The sequence below is a fragment of the Hyperolius riggenbachi genome, chromosome 2 (genome assembly GCF_040937935.1).
Source record: "Hyperolius riggenbachi isolate aHypRig1 chromosome 2, aHypRig1.pri, whole genome shotgun sequence".
NCBI lineage: Eukaryota > Metazoa > Chordata > Amphibia > Anura > Hyperoliidae > Hyperolius > Hyperolius riggenbachi.
The window spans coordinates 100,609,344-100,631,801 of NC_090647.1; the positions used below are offsets into that span (position 1 = coordinate 100,609,344).

Here is a 22,458-nt window from a genome sequence, read left to right on the forward strand (position 1 = left end):
GAACCTGAAGTGAGTAAATTATTTAAAATAAACACATGACGTAGTTGCAAGTTAATATTACATACAAACCTCACCGTCGGTTCCTCTCAGAAGCTCACCATTTTCTTCTTACAGTGATCCCTTCCAGTTCTGACAAGATTTTGTCAGAACTGAAATATACCAGTTTCTGTCAGTTATATCAGCAGCTGTCAGTTACAACTGACAGTGATGCATTATGGGGGCTACTGCCTGCTGATGTGAGCCTGAATACTTGCAAATACCTTCTGTTTAGGATGGTGAAACTGTACTTGTTGCATGTAACTCCAGTGAGCCAATGGACATACATGGTCAGAGTATGGCTAAAAGTCCTCCTTTCTGATCACAGATTTTCTGTTATTTTGACCAAGTAATAGAAAACATCTGGACACATACTGATGCAATCTGGCAGCTATTACAACACAGAAAAATATGTAGCAACATTATTGTTTTATCTATCGGACAACGGATGTAATGTTAGGAACCAGCAATACACAGCACTGGTAAGTTGATTGCTTTTTCTCTGAATATAACTATACTCTTGTCTGCCATACTAATTGCATGCTGACCAGTGTTAAGATATGTTCTACATGCTCACTTTACTAATGTAAACTGTTATCCTATCAAACTAACCTCTGTTTGAAAGTTCATGGACAATCTCTGCTTGTCAGAGTTGCTGCATGCTTCTAGACTTATAAACCTGGCACACCAGCAGTCTATAGATTATTATTTATTACATAGCACCAGCATCTTTCATAGCGCTGTACAGAGTAGAAAAGGAATATTGGGGAGCATAGATACATGAGTTGCTGAACACACTGTACAATCAGGACATCCAACAACACTTACAAACAAGTACAAACACTTACATACCCATGCTTCCTCAAAAATAAGACAATGGGGTTGAGCAGCGGAGCTTAATGAGAGAAGTGCAAGTTATGTGCACATTACACGTGGTAGTCCAGGGTACTCATGCTCCTACTTCTGCTCCACTGAACATACCCTGAGCCCTGGCTGGTCCAGTGGCTGCCTTTAGGGCTCATTCACACTATGAGCGTTTGCGGGTTTTTGTAAGCGCTGGTGATTTTAGAAATTGCCCCAAAAATGATTGTGCAATGATTCCCTATGAGAGTGTTCACATGTAAGCGTTTCGATTTCATTGAAATTGCAAACATGCTACATGTACCATTTTCTGAGCGCTTTTGCTCAATGGAAGGTATAGGGATACTTGAAAAAGTGCTTTGCATAGCGATTTCCCAAGTGCTTTTATGAATAAATACATTGTATTTATTCATTTCAGGGTGAAAGAGTTCACTACCTGACTCAAGTCAGGAAGTGAAAAAAACGAATCGCTCTGCAAAAGCGCTTAGAAAACGTTCAATAAATCGCTCAGCGCTTGCGATTGCGCTGGTGATTTATAATGTGAACGAGACCTTAATGGACATGATACCTGCACTTAGATTGGCCCACTAGGCTGCCTGTCAAGTGATGTTCACAATTCTTAGAACGAAAGTGCCAATGAAGCAATCTTGATTGTACAATCTTAACAAATCTATGTAGTGGAAGGCTGGGATCACACTTGTCTGTCAGTTTTCTGTAAATGCATTTTCTGCACGCCATGTGTGGCTGTATGCGGGAACACGTATGCATTTTTTCACAGAAGCTAATGTAATTGATAGAGAAAATGTGTGCATTGCTTCACTGCTGTCAGTTTTTCTTGCATGGGAAAAACGCATTGAGATGTGCACTTGCCCATTGATTAACATTGGTTCTCAGTTTACCTGTGCAGAAAACGCACACAAAAATGTGAGCTGCCAGCCAAAGGGTAAACAGAGTAATTATACTTTGAGGCCGGGAGCACACATGGATTTCTGCCCTGTGTTCCTTTTCATTTTTTTTGCTGCATTTGCATTGTATGCGTTTGCGTTTTTGTTGCTTTTGTGTCTTTTATTGTTTTCCCTCTATCAAGAGAGTAAACTACAGATCCAATTTGCATTTAAAAAAAAAAAAAAAGTACGGTATGTAAAAATGTCTGCATTGCTTTTCAATACAAAACATAGTCCTATGTTTTTACATGTGTGTACAAAAAAAAAAAATATGATACTGTATTGTACTCCATGCAAATGCTGGCACAAATAACAATAACGAAAAATTAAGAAACGCACAATGCAGAAAAGGCATGGTTTCCGCACTGCCTAGAATGAATACTTTGGTTTGGACAAACTCATTAACGTAAGGGGCCGAACTCTAAAACCTAATCTGAGACGCAGGCCAAATTGGTTATTAAGATTCAACATTTACCAGTCTTGAACTAAGTGGCATAAAATTAGCAACTGTGGGGAGCAGGGGCGTAGCAATAGCTATAGCAGCTGAGGCCCTGGAGCATAGGGGGCCCAGTGGGTACTTAATGTATTCACCATTAACTTTCCTGTTTCTTCACCCTCTGACTTGGTCTCGGTGCTCATGAACTATATGCAGTTTTGATTGTATGATAGTGTAAATTGCCCAATTAACTCATATCCACAGGGTAGGGGCAGGTAGCATTGCTTAAGTGCCTCCATCTGAGGGCCCCATGATCTCTAGCTACGCAAGTGGTGGGGAGTCTGCTCCTCCCCCTTCTGCAGAGTAGTGCAGTGGAGCAGTTTAATATTTTCCTGCTCCAGTGCTGCTTCAGGTCTCCCCTGATCTTCCTGACAGACACACGCTCTATGCTGCACGCCTCTGGCTCCTGAGGCATGTGATGTGATTGGAAGTTGGAGGTATGAAAGCACAGTCAGAGCATGTGACTGCCAGGAAGAACAGAAGACACTATGTATCGTTGAAACAGGTAATTATTACATTGCTCCACTACCAGTGGAGTAGCTTAGGAGCTAGGGGCCCCGGTGCGAGTTATACATGCCCCCCCAGCACTTTATACATAACAGTTGATACGGCGCACCAAAACCTGCCAAGGACAACCACAGTGTCAGAGGGGCAAGAAGGGCATGGGGAGCAGCTTGTTAATGATTATTATCATTCAAAGCATCTATAGAAGTGATTATTACAAGCACAGGACCAGTAAAGAGCTAATACTGCAGTTGAGGGAGGGCCTTACGGGGCCCCTCTGGCCCAAGGGCCCCGATGCGGTGGCTACCTCTGTATTGCTACGCTACTGTCCACTACTTTGCTATGTGGTTGTCTGGGGAGGGGAAGAGTGTGTGTGTGTGTGTGTGCGCGGTTTGGATCCAAGGAGAGGGCCTGTCCTAATTTAACTGGGAGTGTCCCATGGGTTGTTGCTGCACCCTGGTACAAACTGACAGTGTATCAATCTGAACCACTGTCAACAGTGTACTCCTCTGGATGGGAAGGAAGTGTGGTGTCTTTCTTTTGCTACTTTAATGATGGTCATTGGAAGCTCTCGAGGGCCACATAAAATGGCATGGAGGGCCGTATTTGGCCCGTAGGCCTTGTGTTTGACACCTGTTCTCAGGGCCGAATTTACGGCACTGGCTTATGATGAAGGTAATGCGGGTCACTCCACTCCCTTAGTGCCTCTCTCCCTCCTTCCCAGGGTCCTGATGAGAGTGTAAATAAGACGTAACTCGTTACTCACCCAGCTCTTGGCATTCCACTAACAAGATCTCCTTTCAGTCGGGGGCACCTCTAGCTACTTAATACTGAGGGTATTTCTGGCTACCTAATGCCAAGGGGCACCTGTAGCTACCTATGACAGGCAAGGGAAACAATGGAGAAGTGACAGCCGGGCCAGCCAGCACACTTGCAGTGCGTAGGTTCATGGAGCGAGAAGTCTAGGGTGCCAGGACATCTGTGCCTATAGGCTCCTGTGAGGTAAATCCAGGCCTGCCTGTTCTTTAAGAAGGCCCTCATATTACATAAAACTAATAAGATTGTATGATCAGGTTTGTATCATTAGTAAACATCTCTTAACACGTTTGGGCTTGCAATGCTATAGATTGCATGAGGTTCGTTTCACCTTACTGCTATAACTGATTTGGTTTCATTTATCCTCATGTAGAGTGACAGTAGTGATGGCATCTCCCATGCTGCTGCTGGCCTTAGCTCTGTCTCTCCCAGGGTTGGCTCTCTCCGCTCCAAGACTGACGGTAAGTAGAGGAAATCGGAGAAATTGTATAAAATAGTCATCCACTGCCACTGTAATCTGAAATTACTGTTAAAGTGGACCTGAACTCTTGCACATGACAGAAGGAAGACAGAGAAATGCACCCAGTATATATTTAAAGCGTTTAGCCTATCATCTGTGACTAATCACAAGTTTATTTGATCTCTCAGCTGAGTCAGCTGGCTGCCTCGCAGAGCAGCTAATTTGTAAACTCCGGATGTTAACCCTATGTCGGCTTCCATGAAAGTAGGAAGTAGACACACTGCAGACTTACTGCAGGATTTGTATCAGCTGTAAAAAAAGTTTTTCTTTAAAGGTTATTATGCTGTTGCTTATCTTTTAGAGCAAAAAGTTCTGAGTTTAGGTCTGCTTTAAGTATTACTAAATATTTATCCTTTATTAAGGGAGGGGGACATTCCAGAAGCAAAAAGCAGCAATAGGCATATTTTTTTCTCACTGTAAGGGTTAAGAATCCAAGGCTTTTAACCACTTCGGGACCACAGTCTTTTCGCCCCTTAAGGACCAGAGCCTTTTTCTCCATTCAGACCACTGCAGCTTTCACGGTTTATTGCTCGGTCATACAACCTACCACCTAAATGAATTTTACCTCCTTTTCTTGTCACTAATACAGCTTTCTTTTGATGCTATTTGATTGCTGCTGCGAGTTTTACTTTTTATTATATTCATCAAAAAAGACATGAATTTTGTCAAAAAAATGACTTTTTTAACTTTCTGTGCTGACATTTTTCAAATAAAGTAAAATTTCCTATACATTTGAGCGCGAAAGTTATTCTGCTACATGTCTTTGATAAAAAAAAAAACATTCAGTGTATATTTATTGGATTGGGTAAAAGTTATAGCGTTTACAAACTATGGTGCCAAAAGTGAATTTTCCCATTTTCAAGCATCTCTGACTTTTCTGCGCACCTGTCATGTTTCATGAGGGGCTAAAATTCCAGGATAGTACAAATACCCCCCAAATGACCCCATTTTGGAAAGAAGACATCCCAAAGTATTCAGTGAGAGGCATGGTGAGTTCATAGAAGATTTTATTTTTTGTCACAAGTTAGCGGAAAATGACAGTTTGTGACAAAAAAAAAAAAAAAAAAAAAGTTTCCATTTCTTCTAACTTGCGACAAAAAAAAATGAAATCTGCCACGGACTCACTATGCTCCTCTCTGAATACCTTGAAGTGTCTACTTTCCAGAATGGGGTCATTTGTGGGGTGTGTTTACTGTCCTGGCATTTGGGGGGTGCCTAATTGTAAGCACCCCTGTAAAGCCTAAAGATGCTCATTGGACTTTGGGCCCCTTAGCGCAGTTAGGCCGCAAAAAAGTGCCACACATGTGGTATTGCCGTACTCAGGAAAAGTAGTATAATGTGTTTTGGGGTGTATTTTTACACATACACATGCTGGGTGGGAGAAATATCTCCGTAAATGACAATTTTTTTATTTTTTTTACACACAATTGTCTATTTATAGAGATATTTCTCCCACTCAGCATGGGTATGTGGAAAAATACACCCCAAAACACATTATACTACTTCTCCTGAGTACGGCGATACCACATGTGTGGCACTTTTTTGCACCCTAACTGCGCTAAGGGGCCCAAAGTCCAATGAGTACCTTTAGGATTTCACAGGTCATTTTGAGAAATTTCGTTTCAAGACTACTCCTCACGGTTTAGGGCCCCTAAAATGCCAGGACAGTATAGGAACCCCACAAATTACCCCATTTTAGAAAGAAGACACCCCAAGGTATTCCGTTAGATGTATGGTGAGTTCATAGAAGATTTTTTTTTTTTGTCACAAGTTAGCGGAAATTGATTTTAATTGTTTTTTTTCACAAAGTGTCATTTTCCGCTAACTTGTGACAAAAAATAAAATCTTCTATGAACTCGCCATTCTCCTAACGGAATACCTTGGGGTGTCTTCTTTCTAAAATGGAGTCATTTGTGGGGTTCCTATACTGCCCTGGCATTATAGGGGCCCTAAACCGTGAGGAGTAGTCTTGAAACCAAATGTGGCAAAATGACCTGTGAAATCCTAAAGGTACTCATTGGACTTTGGGCCCCTTAGCGCACTTAGGGTGCAAAAAAGTGCCACACATGTGGTACCGCCGTACTCAGGAGAAGTAGTATAATGTGTTTTGGGGTGTATTTTTACACATACCCATGCTGGGTGGGAGAAATATCTCTGTAAATGACAATTATTTGATTTTTTTTACACACAATTGTCCATTTACAGAGAGATTTCTCCCACCCAGCATGGGTATGTATAAAAATACACCCCAAAACACATTATACTACTTCTTCTGAGTACGGCGATACCACATGTGTGACACTTTTTTGCAACCTAGGTGCGCTAAGGGGCCTAACGTCCTATTCACAGGTCATTTTGAGGCATTTGGATTCTAGACTACTCCTCACGGTTTAGGGCCCCTAAAATGCCAGGGCAGTATAGGAACCCCACAAGTGACCCCATTTTAGAAAGAAGACACCCCAAGGTATTCTGTTAGGAGTATGGTGAGTTCATAGAAGATTTTTTTTTTGTCACAAGTTAGCGGAAAATGACACTTTGTGAAAAAAAAAACAATACATATCAATTTCCGCTAACTTGTGACAAAAAATAAAATCTTCTATGAACTCATCATACACCTAAAAGAATACCTTGGGGTGTCTTCTTTCTAAAATGGGGTCACTTGTGGGGTTCCTATACTGCCCTGGCATTTTAGGGGCCCTAAACCGTGAGGAGTAGTCTTGAACCCAAATGTCTCAAAATGACCTGTGAAATCCTAAAGGTACTCATTGGACTTTGGGCCCCTTAGCACAGTTAGGCTGCAAAAAAGTGTCACACATGTGGTATCGCCGTACTCAGAAGAAGTAGTATAATGTGTTTTGTGGTGTATTTTTACATATAACCATGCTGGGTGGGAGAAATATCTCTGTAAATGACACATTTTTTTATTTGTTTTACACACAATTGTCCATTTACAGAGAGATTTCTCCCACCCAGCATGGGTATGTGTAAAAATACACCACAAAACACATTATACTACTTCTCCTGAGTATGGCGATACCACATGTGTGACACTTTTTTGCAGCCTAGGTGCGCTAAGGGGCCCAACGTCCTATTCACAGGTTATTTTGAGGCATTTGTTTTCTAGACTACTCCTCACGGTTTAGGGCCCCTAAAATGCCAGGGCAGTATAGGAACCCCACAAGTGACCCCATTTTAGAAAGAAGACACCCCAAGGTATTCCGTTAGGGGTATGGTGAGTTCATAGAAGATTTTATTTTTTCTCACAAGTTAGTGAAAAATGACACTTTGTGAAAAAAACAATAACAATCCAATTTCCGCTAACTTTTGACAAAAAATAAAATATTCTATGAACTCATCATACACCTAACAGAATACCTTGGGGTGTCTTCTTTCTAAAATGGGGTCACTTGTGGGGTTCCTATACTGCCCTGGCATTTTACGGGCCCAAAACTGTGAGTAGTCTGGAAACCAAATTTCTCAAAATGACTGTTCAGGGGTATAAGCATCTGCAAATTTTGATGACAGGTGGTCTATGAGGGGGCAAATTTTGTGGAATCGGTCATAAGCAGGGTGGCCTCTTAGATGACAGGATGTATTGGGCCTGATCTGATGGATAGGAGTGCTAGGGGGGTGACAGGAGGTGATTGATGGGTGTCTCAGGGGGCGGTTAGAGGGGAAAATAGATGCAATCAATGCACTGGGGAGGTGATCGGAAGGGGGTCTGAGGGGGATCTGAGGGTTTGGCCGAGTGATCAGGAGCCCACACGGGGCAAATTAGGGCCTGATCTGATGGGTAGGTGTGCTAGGGGGTGACAGGAGGTGATTGATGGGTGTCTCAAGGTGTGATTAGAGGGGGGAAATAGATGCAAGCAATGCACTGGCGAGGTGATCAGGGCTGGGGTCTGAGGGCGTTCTGAGGTGTGGGCGGGTGATTGGGTGCCCGCAAGGGGCAGATTAGGGTCTAATCTGATGGGTAACAGTGACAGGTGGTGATGGGGGTGATTGATGGGTAATTAGTGGGTGTTTAGAGGAGAGAATAGATGTAAACAATGGATTTGGGAGGTGATCTGATGTCGGATCTGCGGGCGATCTATTGGTGTGGGTGGGTGATCAGATTGCCCGCAAGGGGCAGGTTAGGGGCTGATTGATGGGTGGCAGTGACAGGGGGTGATTGATGGGTGGCAGTGACAGGGGGTGATTGATGGGTGATTGACAGGTAATCAGTGGGTTATTACAGGGGAGAACAGATGTAAATATTGCACGGGCGAATTGATAAGGGGGGGGGGTCTGAGGGCAATCTGAGCGTGTGGGCAGGTGATTGGGTGCCCGCAAGGGGCAGATTAGGGTCTAATCTGATGGGTAACAGTGACAGGTGGTGATAGGGGGTGATTGATGGGTAATTAGTGGGTGTTTAGAGGAGAGAATAGATGTAAACAATGGATTTGGGAGGTGATCTGATGTCGGATCTGCGGGCGATCTATTGGTGTGGGTGGGTGATCAGATTGCCCGCAAGGGGCAGGTTAGGGGCTGATTGATGGGTGGCAGTGACAGGGGGTGATTGATGGGTGGCAGTGACAGGGGGTGATTGATGGGTGATTGACAGGTAATCAGTGGGTTATTACAGGGGAGAACAGATGTAAATATTGCACGGGCGAATTGATAAGGGGGGGGGGTCTGAGGGCAATCTGAGCGTGTGGGCAGGTGATTGGGTGCCCGCAAGGGGCAGATTAGGGTCTAATCTGATGGGTAACAGTGACAGGTGGTGATGGGGGTTATTGATGGGTAATTAGTGGGTGTTTAGAGGAGAGAATAGATGTAAACAATGGATTTGGGAGGTGATCTGATGTCGGATCTGCGGGCGATCTATTGGTGTGGGGGGGTGATCAGATTGCCCGCAAGGGGCAGATCAGGGGCTGATTGATGGGTGGCAGTGACAGGGGGTGATTGACGGGTGATTGACAGGTGATTGACAGGTGATTGACAGGTGATTGACAGGTGATCAGGGGGGATAGATGCATACAGTACACGGGGGGGGGGGGGTCTGGGGGGGGGGTCTGGGGAGAATCTGAGGGGTGGGGGGGTGATCAGGAGGGAGTAGGGGGCAGATTAGGGACTTAAAAAAAAAATAGCGTTGACAGATAGTGACAGGGAGTGATTGATGGGTGATTAGGGGGGTGACTGGGTGCAAACAGTGGTCTGGGGGGTGGGCAGGGGGGGGTCTGAGGGGTGCTGTGGGCGATCAGGGGGCAGGGGGGGGGAAATCAGTGTGCTTGGGTGCAGACTAGGGTGGCTGCAGCCTGCCCTGGTGGTCCCTCGGACACTGGGACCACCAGGGCAGGAGGCAGCCAGTATAATAGGCTTTGTATACATTACAAAGCCTATTATACACTGTTGCAGCGGCGATCCGGATGCCAGTAACCCGCCGGCGCTTCCGAACGGCCGGCGGGTTACGGCGAACGGGGGGCGGAGCCAGTCCCCGGCGGCTGATCGCGTCACGAATGACGCGATCGCCGCATAGCCACTCCCGCAGCCGCCCCCGCCGATGGGCGTATTGCGGTCGTTTGGGACCGGTCTTTGCCGCCGCCCATCGGCTGGGGGCGGTCGTTAAGTGGTTAATGAACAGTTTATCTGCAGTTAAACTCCAGTGTAGCTTATACTGATGGCCAAATAGAGTTGTGCCTGAGAACCACTTCTGAGTTCAGGGAACAGATAACAGCATTCACTAGTCCCAGATTTGTCTGTGTGGAAGCTGAAAAACATTTTTTAAAAACTGGCCTAGGACAGAGCAAGTGGCCCTTGATGATCATATAAGTAAAGCAGCTTCCTCTTTACCTTTATGCCTGACTCTAACCTACGCCCTTCAATCTATTCATGCTATTGTTAACCCTGTCCTCATACTATACTTTCTCTGTACTGGTAAAACTAGCAAAGCCCTAACCTCTCCTCAACCCCACCTTCCCATAAATGAGTCCTGGCTAGAACTAGTACCTATTCAGCAGTAAGGAGTCCTTAGTCCAGTGTAGGAAAAAAAATAGTGTATTAGGAAGGTATACAAACAGGAGAAAGGAAAAAGATACCAGAGACAGATACCCACAATTTGAAGGGAAGGGGTTTGTGTGTCCATTTGCCCCTTTCTTTAAAGGAAACCTAAAGCGAGAGGGATATTTCCTTTTAAACAATGCATATTACTTTGCTGTCCTGCTGATCCTCTGCCTCTAATACTTTCAGCCACTTTTAGCCACAGCCCATGAACAAGGTGCCCTGACTGAAGTCTGACTGGATTAGCTTCATGCTTGTTTCAGGTGTGTGTTTCAGACACTATTGCAACCAAATAGATCAGCAGGACAGCCAGGCAACTGGTATTACTTAAACGGAAATAAATACGGAAGCCTTGCTTTAGGTTCCCTTTAAGGTCAGCCTTGAAAGGTTTGGTATTTCAATTCCTAGCATCTTTCTTTTCCCCTCCTGGGTTATGGACCATCCCAGTTTGTTTTACCATTTTCCTGTCCACTCTCATTAGCTACCGCCGGTACTTATTCTAGGCTAATAGCCATTACTATAAAGAGAAACTGTGAGTTGACTTGTATTCTATAAGGTGACAATGTAACTATATGGGATAAAATAACTGACGCTTTCAGTAATTTACTAACTGCAGTAAACCAGAGACATCTACTGGACACAAAAGCTATTGCATGTCAGTATCGAGATTTGTCAGACTGCTCAGCCTAAAACTATGTATCAGTGGTTCTAACCAAGAGATCTGGGCAGGGGATCCCTGGCACAATCCTGCATGAACTGTGGCAAGCATTAACCATACATCAATGGGTCATTATTTTACAGGATAATGCAACATACTCCTTAGCATCTGTAACTTGGCTATAGTGCTCTATGGAACCTACAACATTGGGAACCGCTGTGATAGTGTGTCCCATTATCTATATTATTTAGATTATACTGGAAAAAACGGGGCCTGTTTATTAATGTTCTCCTGGGCTGTAGATCATTGAAAAATATGGGATCCTGATCCCTTTAGGCTAGGTTCACAGTGGTCAGTTGCATAATTCACGCGTTATAAGGACTGTGAACTGCAATGGAGACTGGACATAGACTTTAAAGAGACACTGAAGTAAAACAAATAATTATGATATAATGATTTGTATGTGTAATAAAGCTAAGAAATAAAACATTAGGAGCAGAGACACAAGTCTAATGTTCAGTGGCGTAGCTAAGGAGCTATGGGCCTCGATGCAAGTTTTACATTGGGCCCCCCCAAGCACTCTATACATAACAATTGATACGGCGGACCAAAACCTGCCAATGGCAACTACAGTGTCAGAGGTGCAAGAAGGGGATGGGAACAGTTTGTTAGTGATTACCACTATTCAAAGTATCCGTAGAAGTGATTATTATGAGCACGGGACCAATAAAGAGCTAAGAATTTGGAAGGAAAGCAGACCGAAGTCTGCAGATCAAAGCACTCAATGAGTCATGGATTTTATAAAATTATAAAGCTTTTATCAATACATTTAAAAATTATTATTCAATTAGAAGCACCTAAAAAAGACCCCATGAAAAACGGCAGTTTTTTGAGCACGGTCTACTAGGTCACAACGCTCACTATCCAGCTACTGTGGCATAAAGTACTAATATCAAGACCACCATGTATGGAGACTGGATTGACAATTCAAATGGCTATATCATTTGGGTAGCCTGAAATGCTTGAACTGAGCCCAAGTTGTCTCTTGGTAAAAGTATATAATATTCTAATGGTAACCTCCACTGTAAGATAGAGGGATATGCAGTCAAACTTGCACAGTGTTCTCAAAAGTTAAACAAGGATGTTGGCAACAATTCCCTTGATATGTGTTGCTCAGTCTCTGTTGTAATGATGCCCACTCGCAGCATCCACACTGCAAACAGCAAGTTTATGCAAACAGTGAATCCGTTCAATATAGATGTCCAATCGCAACACAGTTCCAAAGTGCAAGGGTAAAAAATGAAGTTGTATAGCTACCACAACGTTGGTACAGGCCTGTACTGATGGAGCAGCTTCCCCTGTGGAGCCATAATGACACAGTGTCCGGGTCTTTAAAGAAAGCCAACGGAGCTGGATGGTATATGAGCGGTGGAGATGGAGGAGTAGTCGACCGGTTTCATCGGGATACCCGGCTCTTCAGGGCGCCTAGCCGTGCTGAGTCTGCCTATGGGTACAGCGGTGTCACCCCACGCCATAAATGGCGTGTCTGTGGAAGTGTGTCTGCCGCGCTCCACAAAGGGGCGCGGTCTCTGCATTCCACGTAGCTCGGACCATTCGCGGAAATGACGTGGGCGGTGCATGCCCAGAGTCCAGCCCAGGTCTCCGCATTAGGTAAGCGCCGACAATGAAAGGCAGGGGGCAGATGCCAGGGCATAGAACGCATCCCCCAGCACCGCCCCCTTTGTCGGCGCCCTTGCGTGGCCGCTCCCACCAAGACACCACGCAAAGAGACCTGGGGAGTGGGAGGAGAGGAAGGGGGAGGAAAGGGGGGGGGGAATGCAAATCTCCGTGCGTCTGGGTCAAGGGGAGAGGACGGCCACACAACCAAGCCTAAGGTGGAACACCGCTGCGAATAAGATTTAGTCATAAATAGCACCATAACTTACTAAAGTCTACATTTATATAATTCAAAAAGAACATCAACAATGTGGATCGACAAATAATGCCTATATCTGTACCAATAAGACACATAAGTAATGATAGTTCAAAAAGCAGACACCAATAACATCAGGGGTGTCATGCTCTTGACGTCCCTTAAGGGTGGGGGCAGCAGCTGGGCCAGCCGCCCCCCGGAGGGCAATGCAAAAGGGGAGGGGGAAGGGGAAGGGGAAAGGGAAAGGAATGGAAGTAAGGAAAAAAGGAAAAAAGGAAAAAACAAAACAACCAATAAAAAGCTAATACTGCAGCTAAGGGAGGGCCCCTCGGGGCCCCTCTAGCCCAAGGGCCCCGATGCGGTCGCAACCTCTGCACCCCCTATTGCTAAGCCCCTGCTAATGTTGTTTCCAGTACAGGAAGAGTTAAGAAACTCCAGTTGTTATCTATGCAAATTGCCATTGAGCTCCACCACTTTTAAAGTCGCAGAGAGCTCTGTGTTCTAAAGCCTTTTATCTGAAGTGTCTGTCAATGTATTTTCTTTTTCTGGGCAGAGAAGGGTTCCAAAGTTCACAGACTGCTCTGTAAAATCATTTAGAATGCCGAGTATTGTGTAGACTGCAAATATTAGAGAATGATGCAATGTTATAAAAAAAAAACAATATAACCGAAAATAAAAATATGAGAATATTTTCTTTGCTACTAACGTACTAGTAATTATCTGTACTCAGGGGCGTCGCTAGCCCTATTTTTGGGGGCACGTGCCCCCAATCTGTCCTGGGGTGCCCCGGATCTCTTTCCCAGGGGTGCCCGGCACTGCCCGCTGTCCCCTCCTGGCCGCCGCTGCCTCCCCGGCTGTCCCCGCGGCCAGAGCGTCAGACCTCGATCAGCGGCGACCAAATAGAGCGGGCGCTAGGACCTAGCGTACACAGCTGATATGCGGAAGTGACATCACTTCCGCATATGCAGCGTGATGCGCCCGGCGCCCATTCTGGTCGGGTCGCCCGCTTATCGAGGTATCCTGGCTGTGAGGTGAGGGGGGTCCCGGTCACTCACTACCTAACGGGGGGCGCCTGTCACTCACTATCTAACGGGGGTCCCTGTCACTCACTATCTAACGAGGGTCCCTGTCACTCACTATCTAACGGGGGTCCCTGTCACTCACTATCTAACTGGGGTCCCTGTCACTCACTATCTAACTGGGGTCCCTGTTACTCACTATCTAACGGGGGTCCCTGTCACTCACTGTCTAACTGGGGTCCCTGTCACTCACTACCTAATGAGGGTCCCTGTCACTCACTACCTAACTGGAGGCGCCTGTCACTCACTATCTAACAGGGGTCCCTGTCACTCACTACCTAACTGGGGTCCCTGTCACTCACTATCTAACAGGGGTCCCTGTCACTCACTATCTAACTGGGGTCCCTGTCACTCACTATCTAACTGGGGTCCCTGTCACTCACTATCTAACGGGGGTCCCTGTCACTCACTACCTAACTGGAGGCACCTGTCACTCACTACCTAACGGGGGTCCCTGTCACTCACTACCTAACTGGGGTCCCTGTCACTCACTATCTATCGGGGGTCCCTGTCACTACCTAACTGGGGTCCCTGTCATTCACTACCTAACTGGGGTCCCTGTCACTATCTAACAGGGGTCCCTGTCACTCACTACCTAACTGGGGTCTCTGTCACTCACTACCTAACTGGGGTCCCTGTCACTCACTATCTATTGGGGGTCCCTGTCACTCACCACCTAACTGGGGTCCCTGTCACTCACTAACCTGGTGGTCCCTGTCACTCACTATCTAACCTGGTGTTCCCTGTCACTCACTATCTAACCTGGTGGTCCCATCACTCACTATCTAACCTGGGGGTCCCTGTCACTCACTATCTAACCTGGGGGTCCCTGTCACTCACTACCTAACCTGGGGGGCGCCTGTCACTCACTACCTAACCTGGGGGGCGCCTTTCACTACCTAAACTGGGGGGCTTCTGTCGCTACCTAAACTGGGGGACTCCTGGTGCTACCTTCACTAGGGGGCACCTGTCACTACCTAAACTACCCAGGCCAGCCAGCCCAGCCAGCCCAGTATCACCACCAGCCAACCAGTCCAGAATCATTGTCAAAAAAGCCACAGCATCACCACCAGTCAGGCCAGCATTTACTTCAACAGCCCAGCATTACCGCCAGCCAGGTCACAGTATCACCGCCAGCCAACCCAGCCACAGCAATGGCCACAGCATCACTGCCAGGCCTTTCAGCCCACACATCATCCCTAATCCAGCTAAAAACAGTATTGCCAGGCACAGCAGCCAGTAGAGGAGAATTCAGAAGCCAGGTGAGAGGTGTCTACCATATTAAGGGGGGCTTCTGCCTATTTATGTGAAATGCTGTCTATTTATGTGCCTCATGACTGCTGAATTTGTCTTGTTGGGAGCCTTATGATTTGTTGGGGGCCTCAAGATTGCTGAATTTGTCTTGTTGGGGGCCTCATAATTTGTTGGGGGCCTCATGATTGCTGAATTTGTCTTGTTGGGGGCCTCACTATTGCTGAATTTGTCATGTTGGGAGCCTCACTATTGCTAAATTTGTCATGTCGGGGGCCTCACGATTGCTGAATTTGTAATGTCGGGGGCCTCACGATTGCTGAATTTGTCATGTCGGGGGCCTCACGATTGCTGAATTTGTCTTGTTGGGGGCCTCATGATTGCTGAATTTGTCTTGATAGGGGCCTCATGATTGCTGAATTTGTCTTGTTGGGGGTCACATGATTGCTAACTGCGAGACTATGGGAAAAGCTGAATCCTTATCATATGAGACAATAGCATTAAACCTACTTTTTTAGCTTTTTAAAACAGAAAATAAAACTGGGAGGTTCTAAATAATTGAATACATTTTTCAGGAGTAGGATGGATGAAATTGTTTATCTTCACAGTTTATTTTCAACTTGGATTGTCCATAATGTTCATGTATGAGTTAAAAACGTTTGTACAGTATTTAGTTTAAATTGCTGTTGCCACTTTGCGATAGATAAGTGACTTTTGGGTTGCAGTTTGGGCACTTGGCCTCCAAAAGGTTCGCCACCACTGTCCTAATCTAATGTCCCACCATTGCTAGGTTCATGTTAATTTGTCTCCACCCGTTACCACACCCACATTCTGGTCCATGGCCCACCCATTTTTCGGTGCAGCGCGATAAGCGCGCCACACAACGTGATCCTCATATTTTTCGGCACGCTAGCTGCAGTGAGCTGAATTCTGCTGCCTACATTATGTACAGTATACGCTGTTCTCTAGTGCCTGCACTGTGTGCTGATCTACCTCCAGTGTGTACAGTGTAAGGTGTTACTCTGTACCTTTACTGATTGTAAACCAGCTGTATTGTATGCTGATCCCTGCTACTTTCAGTATGTACAGTATTAGCTGTAAAGCCTGGTACACACATACAATTTTGATTAGCCAACTTTAGCTCTGTTCATCAAATTCATTGTCTGTTGGCCCACTTACTGCACGGAGGTGGTAAAATTGGTGGTCAGTGATTGACCAATCAAAATTGTATGAGCGTATACATCTTTGATCTATGCCTATACTGATTGTAAATTATCTAAATAAAGGACAGGGGGCTCCATCCAAAATTTTGTTGGGCAAGCCCGTTATCTGTAGCTTACACCGCTGCTAAGTTCATGTACATTTGGCCCCACCCATGGCCACGCCCACTCACCTCATGGCCATGCCCATTTTTTGCCCTCTCCACCTAGTGCCCACAGGTGCCCCCGATCTCCAAGGACCCTAGAAACGTCCCTGTCCATACTACACAAACAATTAATTATATCATATTTTTTTCCGCTTCAGTGTCTCTTTAATACAAAGCCTGCATACAGCGAGTTAGAATAACGCAATCAGTTACAACGCAGAGATGTGAACAGACTCATAGGATTGTACGGGCAGTGAGTTGACATGCAGAATTATTCTGCAACACAACTGACCACTGTGAACTAGCCCTCAAAAACATCTGCATTGGGGGAACAAAAGCTTTCTGATGTGACCTGGCTCATAGTAGACTAGTAATTTGCCAAACTATCGGATTTGTGCTTGTATGAGTTGTACCATAGTTTGGGTTAGGCTCTGTTCACATCTAAAATCGAAATTGCTGCCGGCAGCGATTTTAAATTTTTTGAGTGTTTTTTCCCCCCTCCCAGCGCTCCACTGCACGCTACGGTTTTGAGCAAAGTGCTTTTGTAAGTGCTTTTGCAGAGCAATTCCGTTTTGTCACTTCCTGACGTCAGTCAGAAAGTGAACTACTGTATATACTTGCGTATAAGCCTAATTTTTCAGCATAAAAATTGTGCTGAAAAATTACCCCCTAGGCTTATATGAGAGTCAGTGGAGAAAAACAGATGGTGGAGCAGATTTTGTTAATGGCAGAGGAGCGTAAGGATTGTGCACTAGTGATCCTGCTCTTACCAGCTTGCGCCCTGCTGTGTTCCTGCACCCCTTCCCCAGCATCATGGTGTGCAGAGTGCTTTGCTCAAGACTATCTGTCTCCCCTGGCTTGTGGAGCGGAGCATGCAAGCAACGGGTCAGCAGTGCAATGATCTCTTCCTGTGTGGCAATCGCTGTGTGTCATATCTATGACGTCATCTAGTGGAGACACAGTTGTCATCTAGTGGTTCTTGAGACACAGATACTGGGGCACATCTGGCTATGTGGAGGGGGGCTGACTTGTACTGCGGGAACATCTGGCTACTGTGGAGGGGATATATTGAGGGGCTTATACGTGAGTCAATGACTTTTTCCTTATTTCTGAGGGAAAGGTGGGTACCTCGGCTTATACACGGGTCGGCTTATATGCAGGTATATACAGTATTTGACCTGGAAAAGAATAAATACAATGTATTTATTCTTAAAAACGCGAAGCGCAATTGCTGCATAAAGCGCTTTTCCTTTGGAGCAAAATCGACCCAAAAATGGTACAGGCACCCAAAAAGCAGATGAAATGCACTGATATAAACCTTCTCATAGAGAATCATTGCACAAGCGTTTCTTGAAAAAAGGCAGAAAACGCCCTATATGTGAACGAGCTCTAACTCTGGTCAAATATGAACCAGGTGATGAAAGAAATCTGTGCATACATTTATATTTACTATTTACGTGTTTGAATCATTCAACTGGATGATTTATATGTGCCAGCAAATACCCCTTCCTGCATTATTCTGCCACCACGTGACCCCTGGTGGGCTCGAACCTTCAGTGTAAAATGGAGCTTCTAATTACTACACATTCCTTTATGGGCCAACTTTGCTTTAATGGAATGCATGCAAAATCTAGTCGGAGAAGAGTGGAGATATGAAAGTCATAGTTCCCTGGTGGCAAAGTTGGATTTATACTTTTTCCACCCCTAGGCCAAGTATGTTAAGGCTCTTCCATGCGCAGCAGTGCCCCTCCCATTCCATGTGCAGCCCCCTCTTTCATGTGTGTTGTCACAGGAGCCCTGGTGGCTGGAACGCGAAATGCCTTCCAAACGGTTCCAGTGCACAGATCGTGCAAACTGCGGTCGCAGTCAATGCGCAGAAACCATTGGGAGTTGGCCGCAGACAAACCAGAATGGAACCTGTGAGGTTACGGTAATTAGAACTTACACACTATTTCAGGGTATATCTGCCACCACCACTGGTATGGGCCAGTGGTCCCTACCGACTGACTGACTGACTGATCCTGCAAATAAAACGGTTAAAACACGCTGTATTCTGTCTAGATATCAATAATAGTAGCGACTCCTCAGAGGCCTGAGTTCAGTTTCTGTGTATGGCTGTATAGCAGGTGTAGCGGAACAGTAAACGACTTTGATAAAGTCTTTATTTACGTGCAATATAAATAATTAATATATACAGAAAATTATTAAAATCAACAATTATTGAGACATTAGATAACGCAGTATGAAAAGAAAAGGATAAAATACTTAGGTTCATGGAAGATGTCCTTTTGTGGGAAAACTTGTAAAGTTCAGTTTCAGTTTCAGCAAAATTCTTTTGTTGAAGATCAGAGCAAAGTCCAAACAAGATGGCCGCTAGCCATGTGTCCTCTGGCTGGCAGCAGACAGGCTCTCATACAGATGGAATTTGGAGGACTGAGGTCCGCCTGCCGGCCATGTGCTTTTGATGAAGCTGGTTTGGGGGTGTGGCAATGCCGGCCCCCTCTGAGTTACCAACCAACCACAGTTCAAGTCCTTGGGGAGAGATTTAGGCTTAAACTTCTAAAATGCCGTAACTCATAAACGGTACATGTCATATTTAGGTGGATAGCAGATTCCTGATTGTCAGAAAGTACCGATTAATATGACATCAGACATGGCTAAGGCAGCGGGTCAGGTTCCTGAGAAGATTCATACCGCAATAACTGGACGAGATATTGCCATGAATGTTATATCAGCGCGTTGGGCAGACTTTAACGAATAAGACTATATGAATTTTATAGCTGTGCGATATACGGTCTCCATATAATAGGTAAGAAACCATACATCACATGCATTCATATCTGTTCTTGTCGGTGCCGCCCCGGCTGCTCTCTCATGGCCCCCCTGGGAAGCCAGTTTCCTGGCTCTTTTCATGAAACCATTTGGCTGTGGGGGGAATGAGCTGGTCCCTGCAGGAAATCTGGCCACGTGTGACATTTCTGAGGGGTGAGGGGAATGCTTTGCTCACAGGGGGACAGGTCTCTGGTTTTAAAAGAATACAAAAATTTCATTTTCTGATCGCTTTCACGACTACACAACCAATCTAGGTCTAGCACGTCAATGGCAATTGGCATTAATAAACCGATTGCGATTGCTTTTTCGTTTCTCACGGCTGTTCCGTGACACCTCCCCCTCCTGATGCTGTGTAGGGGGTGTCACCAAGACACCCTCCGTAGCAGCCATTGGCGCTGTTGGGTCTAGTTCCCCCTGACACCGGGACAGCCCATCGGCGTTTTGGTGTCGGCTAACCTGGCTGACGGGTCTTGAGCTGCCGGTACAGCGGGAAAACCCATTAGAGCCTGCGGCTCGGTTCACCTGGACAGGTTGCTGTCCGCTACCCTCAGGCTTGACCCGACATGGACCGTTCTGGACAGGGCGTTTGCGCCACTGCGTTCGGACGTGGCGTCTGCCAGGACTGCTGACAACGAGCAGTAGGTTGGGTAGGTCAACAGCCAGCCCACACAGGGTTTCCCTGCTAAGTGGCTGTGGACCTAACTGAACCCCACGGGAATCCCTGGACCTTCCCAGCTCCTGATAGACGGCACATGCTTTGCAGTAGTTTGCTACATCCCTGTTCATCCTGGGCCAATAAAACTGTCTCTGAATACAGGCAAGTGTCTTGTGGACACCTGAGTGCCCTGTCAGAGGATTAGCATGTGCGGATTTCAGCACGTCCCCTGAACGCACTCGGGACCACACGCCATTTGGTATTCGCATGTGATCTACCTGTAGGGGGCTGTTCAGACTCACTGTACAGTCTCCCACCAGTACACCTTGAAAGCGGCCCCGTCTGCGAGGGACTCAGAGGCTTGCTGCATGAGTGCCTCCAGGCTTGGGTCACTTTGTAGTGCTGCTGTGAGTACAGCGCTGTCAATTTCATCCAGCTGGCCCATGCCACATGAAGTCAGCGGCTGAAAGGTCTCTTTGCTGGGGTCAGTACTGAACGAGGAGTTCAGTGCTGAGCCCACAATTCTGGCAGCACCCTGGGTGCTAGTACAGGCACATCATTGTCATTAAAATAATCAATATTCTTCACATCATTGACACATGCATTAATGACATTGACAGGTGTAGACACATTTTCATTACAGACAGGTTGTACATTAAACTCAGGTACAGTTACATCATCAGGACAGACAGTTCGTGCATCAAACTCAGGTGCCTTTGAGGCAGGCACTATTGAACCTGGTACCCTTGAACTAGGCACATTCAACCCACCTCCCCCTGGTGCCTCCCCAAGTGTATAAAGTACCTGTTGGTGGGCGGAGAGTCCGTCTCCTTCTGTGAGCGACAAGGCGGTTGTGGCAGGTTCGTAATAGGACACAAGCTTGCCCAAATCAGTCCCCAGCAACACAGGGACTGGGAGATCCTTCACAACCCCAACAACCCTTTCTTGGACCCCTACCCCCCAGTCGAGCTTCACTCTCGCTTGGGCCATGTGTAAAAGGGTGCCCTCTACTCCAGTAAGGGCAAGGGATTGGCTGGAGCTGATGCTCTCCTCTGGCACAAGGTGTGAGTGAACTAACGTGATGTCAGCTCCGGTTTCTCGAAATCCGGTGACAACCTTGTCGTTCACTCTAACAGGCTGCTGCTGGTCGGTTTGGTCGCGGATTTCCTTTCCGCGGGCAAACAGAACAAAATCTGATGATCCAGGCTGTGGTTCGCTGGCTGGTGGGTGAGGTACAGGTGGTACAGGTGATACAGATGATCCAGGTGCTGGTGGTGTCTGTCTCCGCTCCGGACAGTCAAATTTCATGTGTCTGGGCTGGCGGGAGTAGTGACAGGTGATCCTCTCAGGTGCTGCAGGCCTGGGCGCAGCAGCTGCGCTGGGTGGCCTCTGTGGTGGACGGCTCACAGGGGCAGGAGAGTCTGCCAGAGTATTGGGCTGACCTCCCCTCCAACTGGATGGTGCAGTTCTGCGTGTGTCAGGCACCCGGGTAGTCGCAAAAGTTTCAGCAAGGTTTGCAGGGACAGTTGCTGATGCAGGTTTGCGCTCCAGCACAAACTGTCGTACATCAGCAGGGCAAATGTTCAGAAATTGTTCTAGGACTATCAAATCCTCCAGGACATCATAAGACCCTTTGGTGATGAGGCCTAGAGTCCACTGGCGGAGTGTGGTGAGCAAGCTGCTGACCACATCTCGGCAAGAATCAGGAGACTTTTTCTGCCAGGACCTGAACTTTTTGCGATAGGCTTCTGGCGTCAGCTGGTATTTGGTAATGATAGCGTCTTTTATAGCAGCATAATCATTATCTTTTTCCGCAGGTAACTCTGCGAAAGCATCAAGCGCTTTGTAGCGCAGCAAAGGTGTCAGATGTCTGGCCCACTGGTCTTGGGACAGACGATACTGACGGCATGCTTTTTCAAAAGACCGCAAAAACAAGTCAATGTCAGTGTCTTTTTCAATATTAGCGAATTGAAATTTTTCACTTACAGGTGATGCTCCTTCAGCAGGGAGGCTGGGCTGGTTCCCCTCGACATGAGTCAGATGGGGCGGCGTCCACCTCAGCGGACGTATCCAGCTCCCGCAGTTGCTAGGTATCCCAGTGAAACAAGTCCGTTACCAGGTCCTGTTGTTTCTTGCCTCTCGCTTGGCAAAGATTTTGTAGGTCCGCCAGGCACATGTTCTTGTAGTTCCCGGACATTTCCATGCCAAATAAAATAAAACTTTTGCGCAGGGGTACTGGCTACACAGTCTCTCTGTATATATAAAAAATATATTGCATTCCAGCTACACCAACTAATTAGTTCGTTTCTTGATAGCGCTAGCGCTATCTTAGATACTTTCAGCACAACACAGATCCCAACCACTGCTAAACACTGTCACAGGAGCCCTGATGGCTGGAACGCAAAATGCCTTCCAAACGGTTCCAGCGCACAGATCGTGCAAACTGTGGTCGCAGTTAGTGATGCTCG

The 22,458-nt window shown here is 46.3% G+C and overlaps 1 protein-coding gene across 1 annotated transcript in view; it reads left to right on the forward strand.

Moving 5' to 3' along the window:
* The first annotated feature begins 228 nt into the window (after window positions 1-228).
* The window catches only part of LOC137543987 (fibrinogen-like protein 1), a 52,163-nt gene continuing 29,933 nt past the window's right edge, over window positions 229-22,458 (forward strand). The window contains exons 1-2 of the mRNA XM_068265044.1: window positions 229-518; window positions 4,031-4,118. Coding sequence (XP_068121145.1) covers window positions 4,044-4,118 — 75 coding nt within the window. The 5' untranslated portion in view covers window positions 229-518; window positions 4,031-4,043. The remainder of the gene's footprint in view (window positions 519-4,030; window positions 4,119-22,458) is intronic.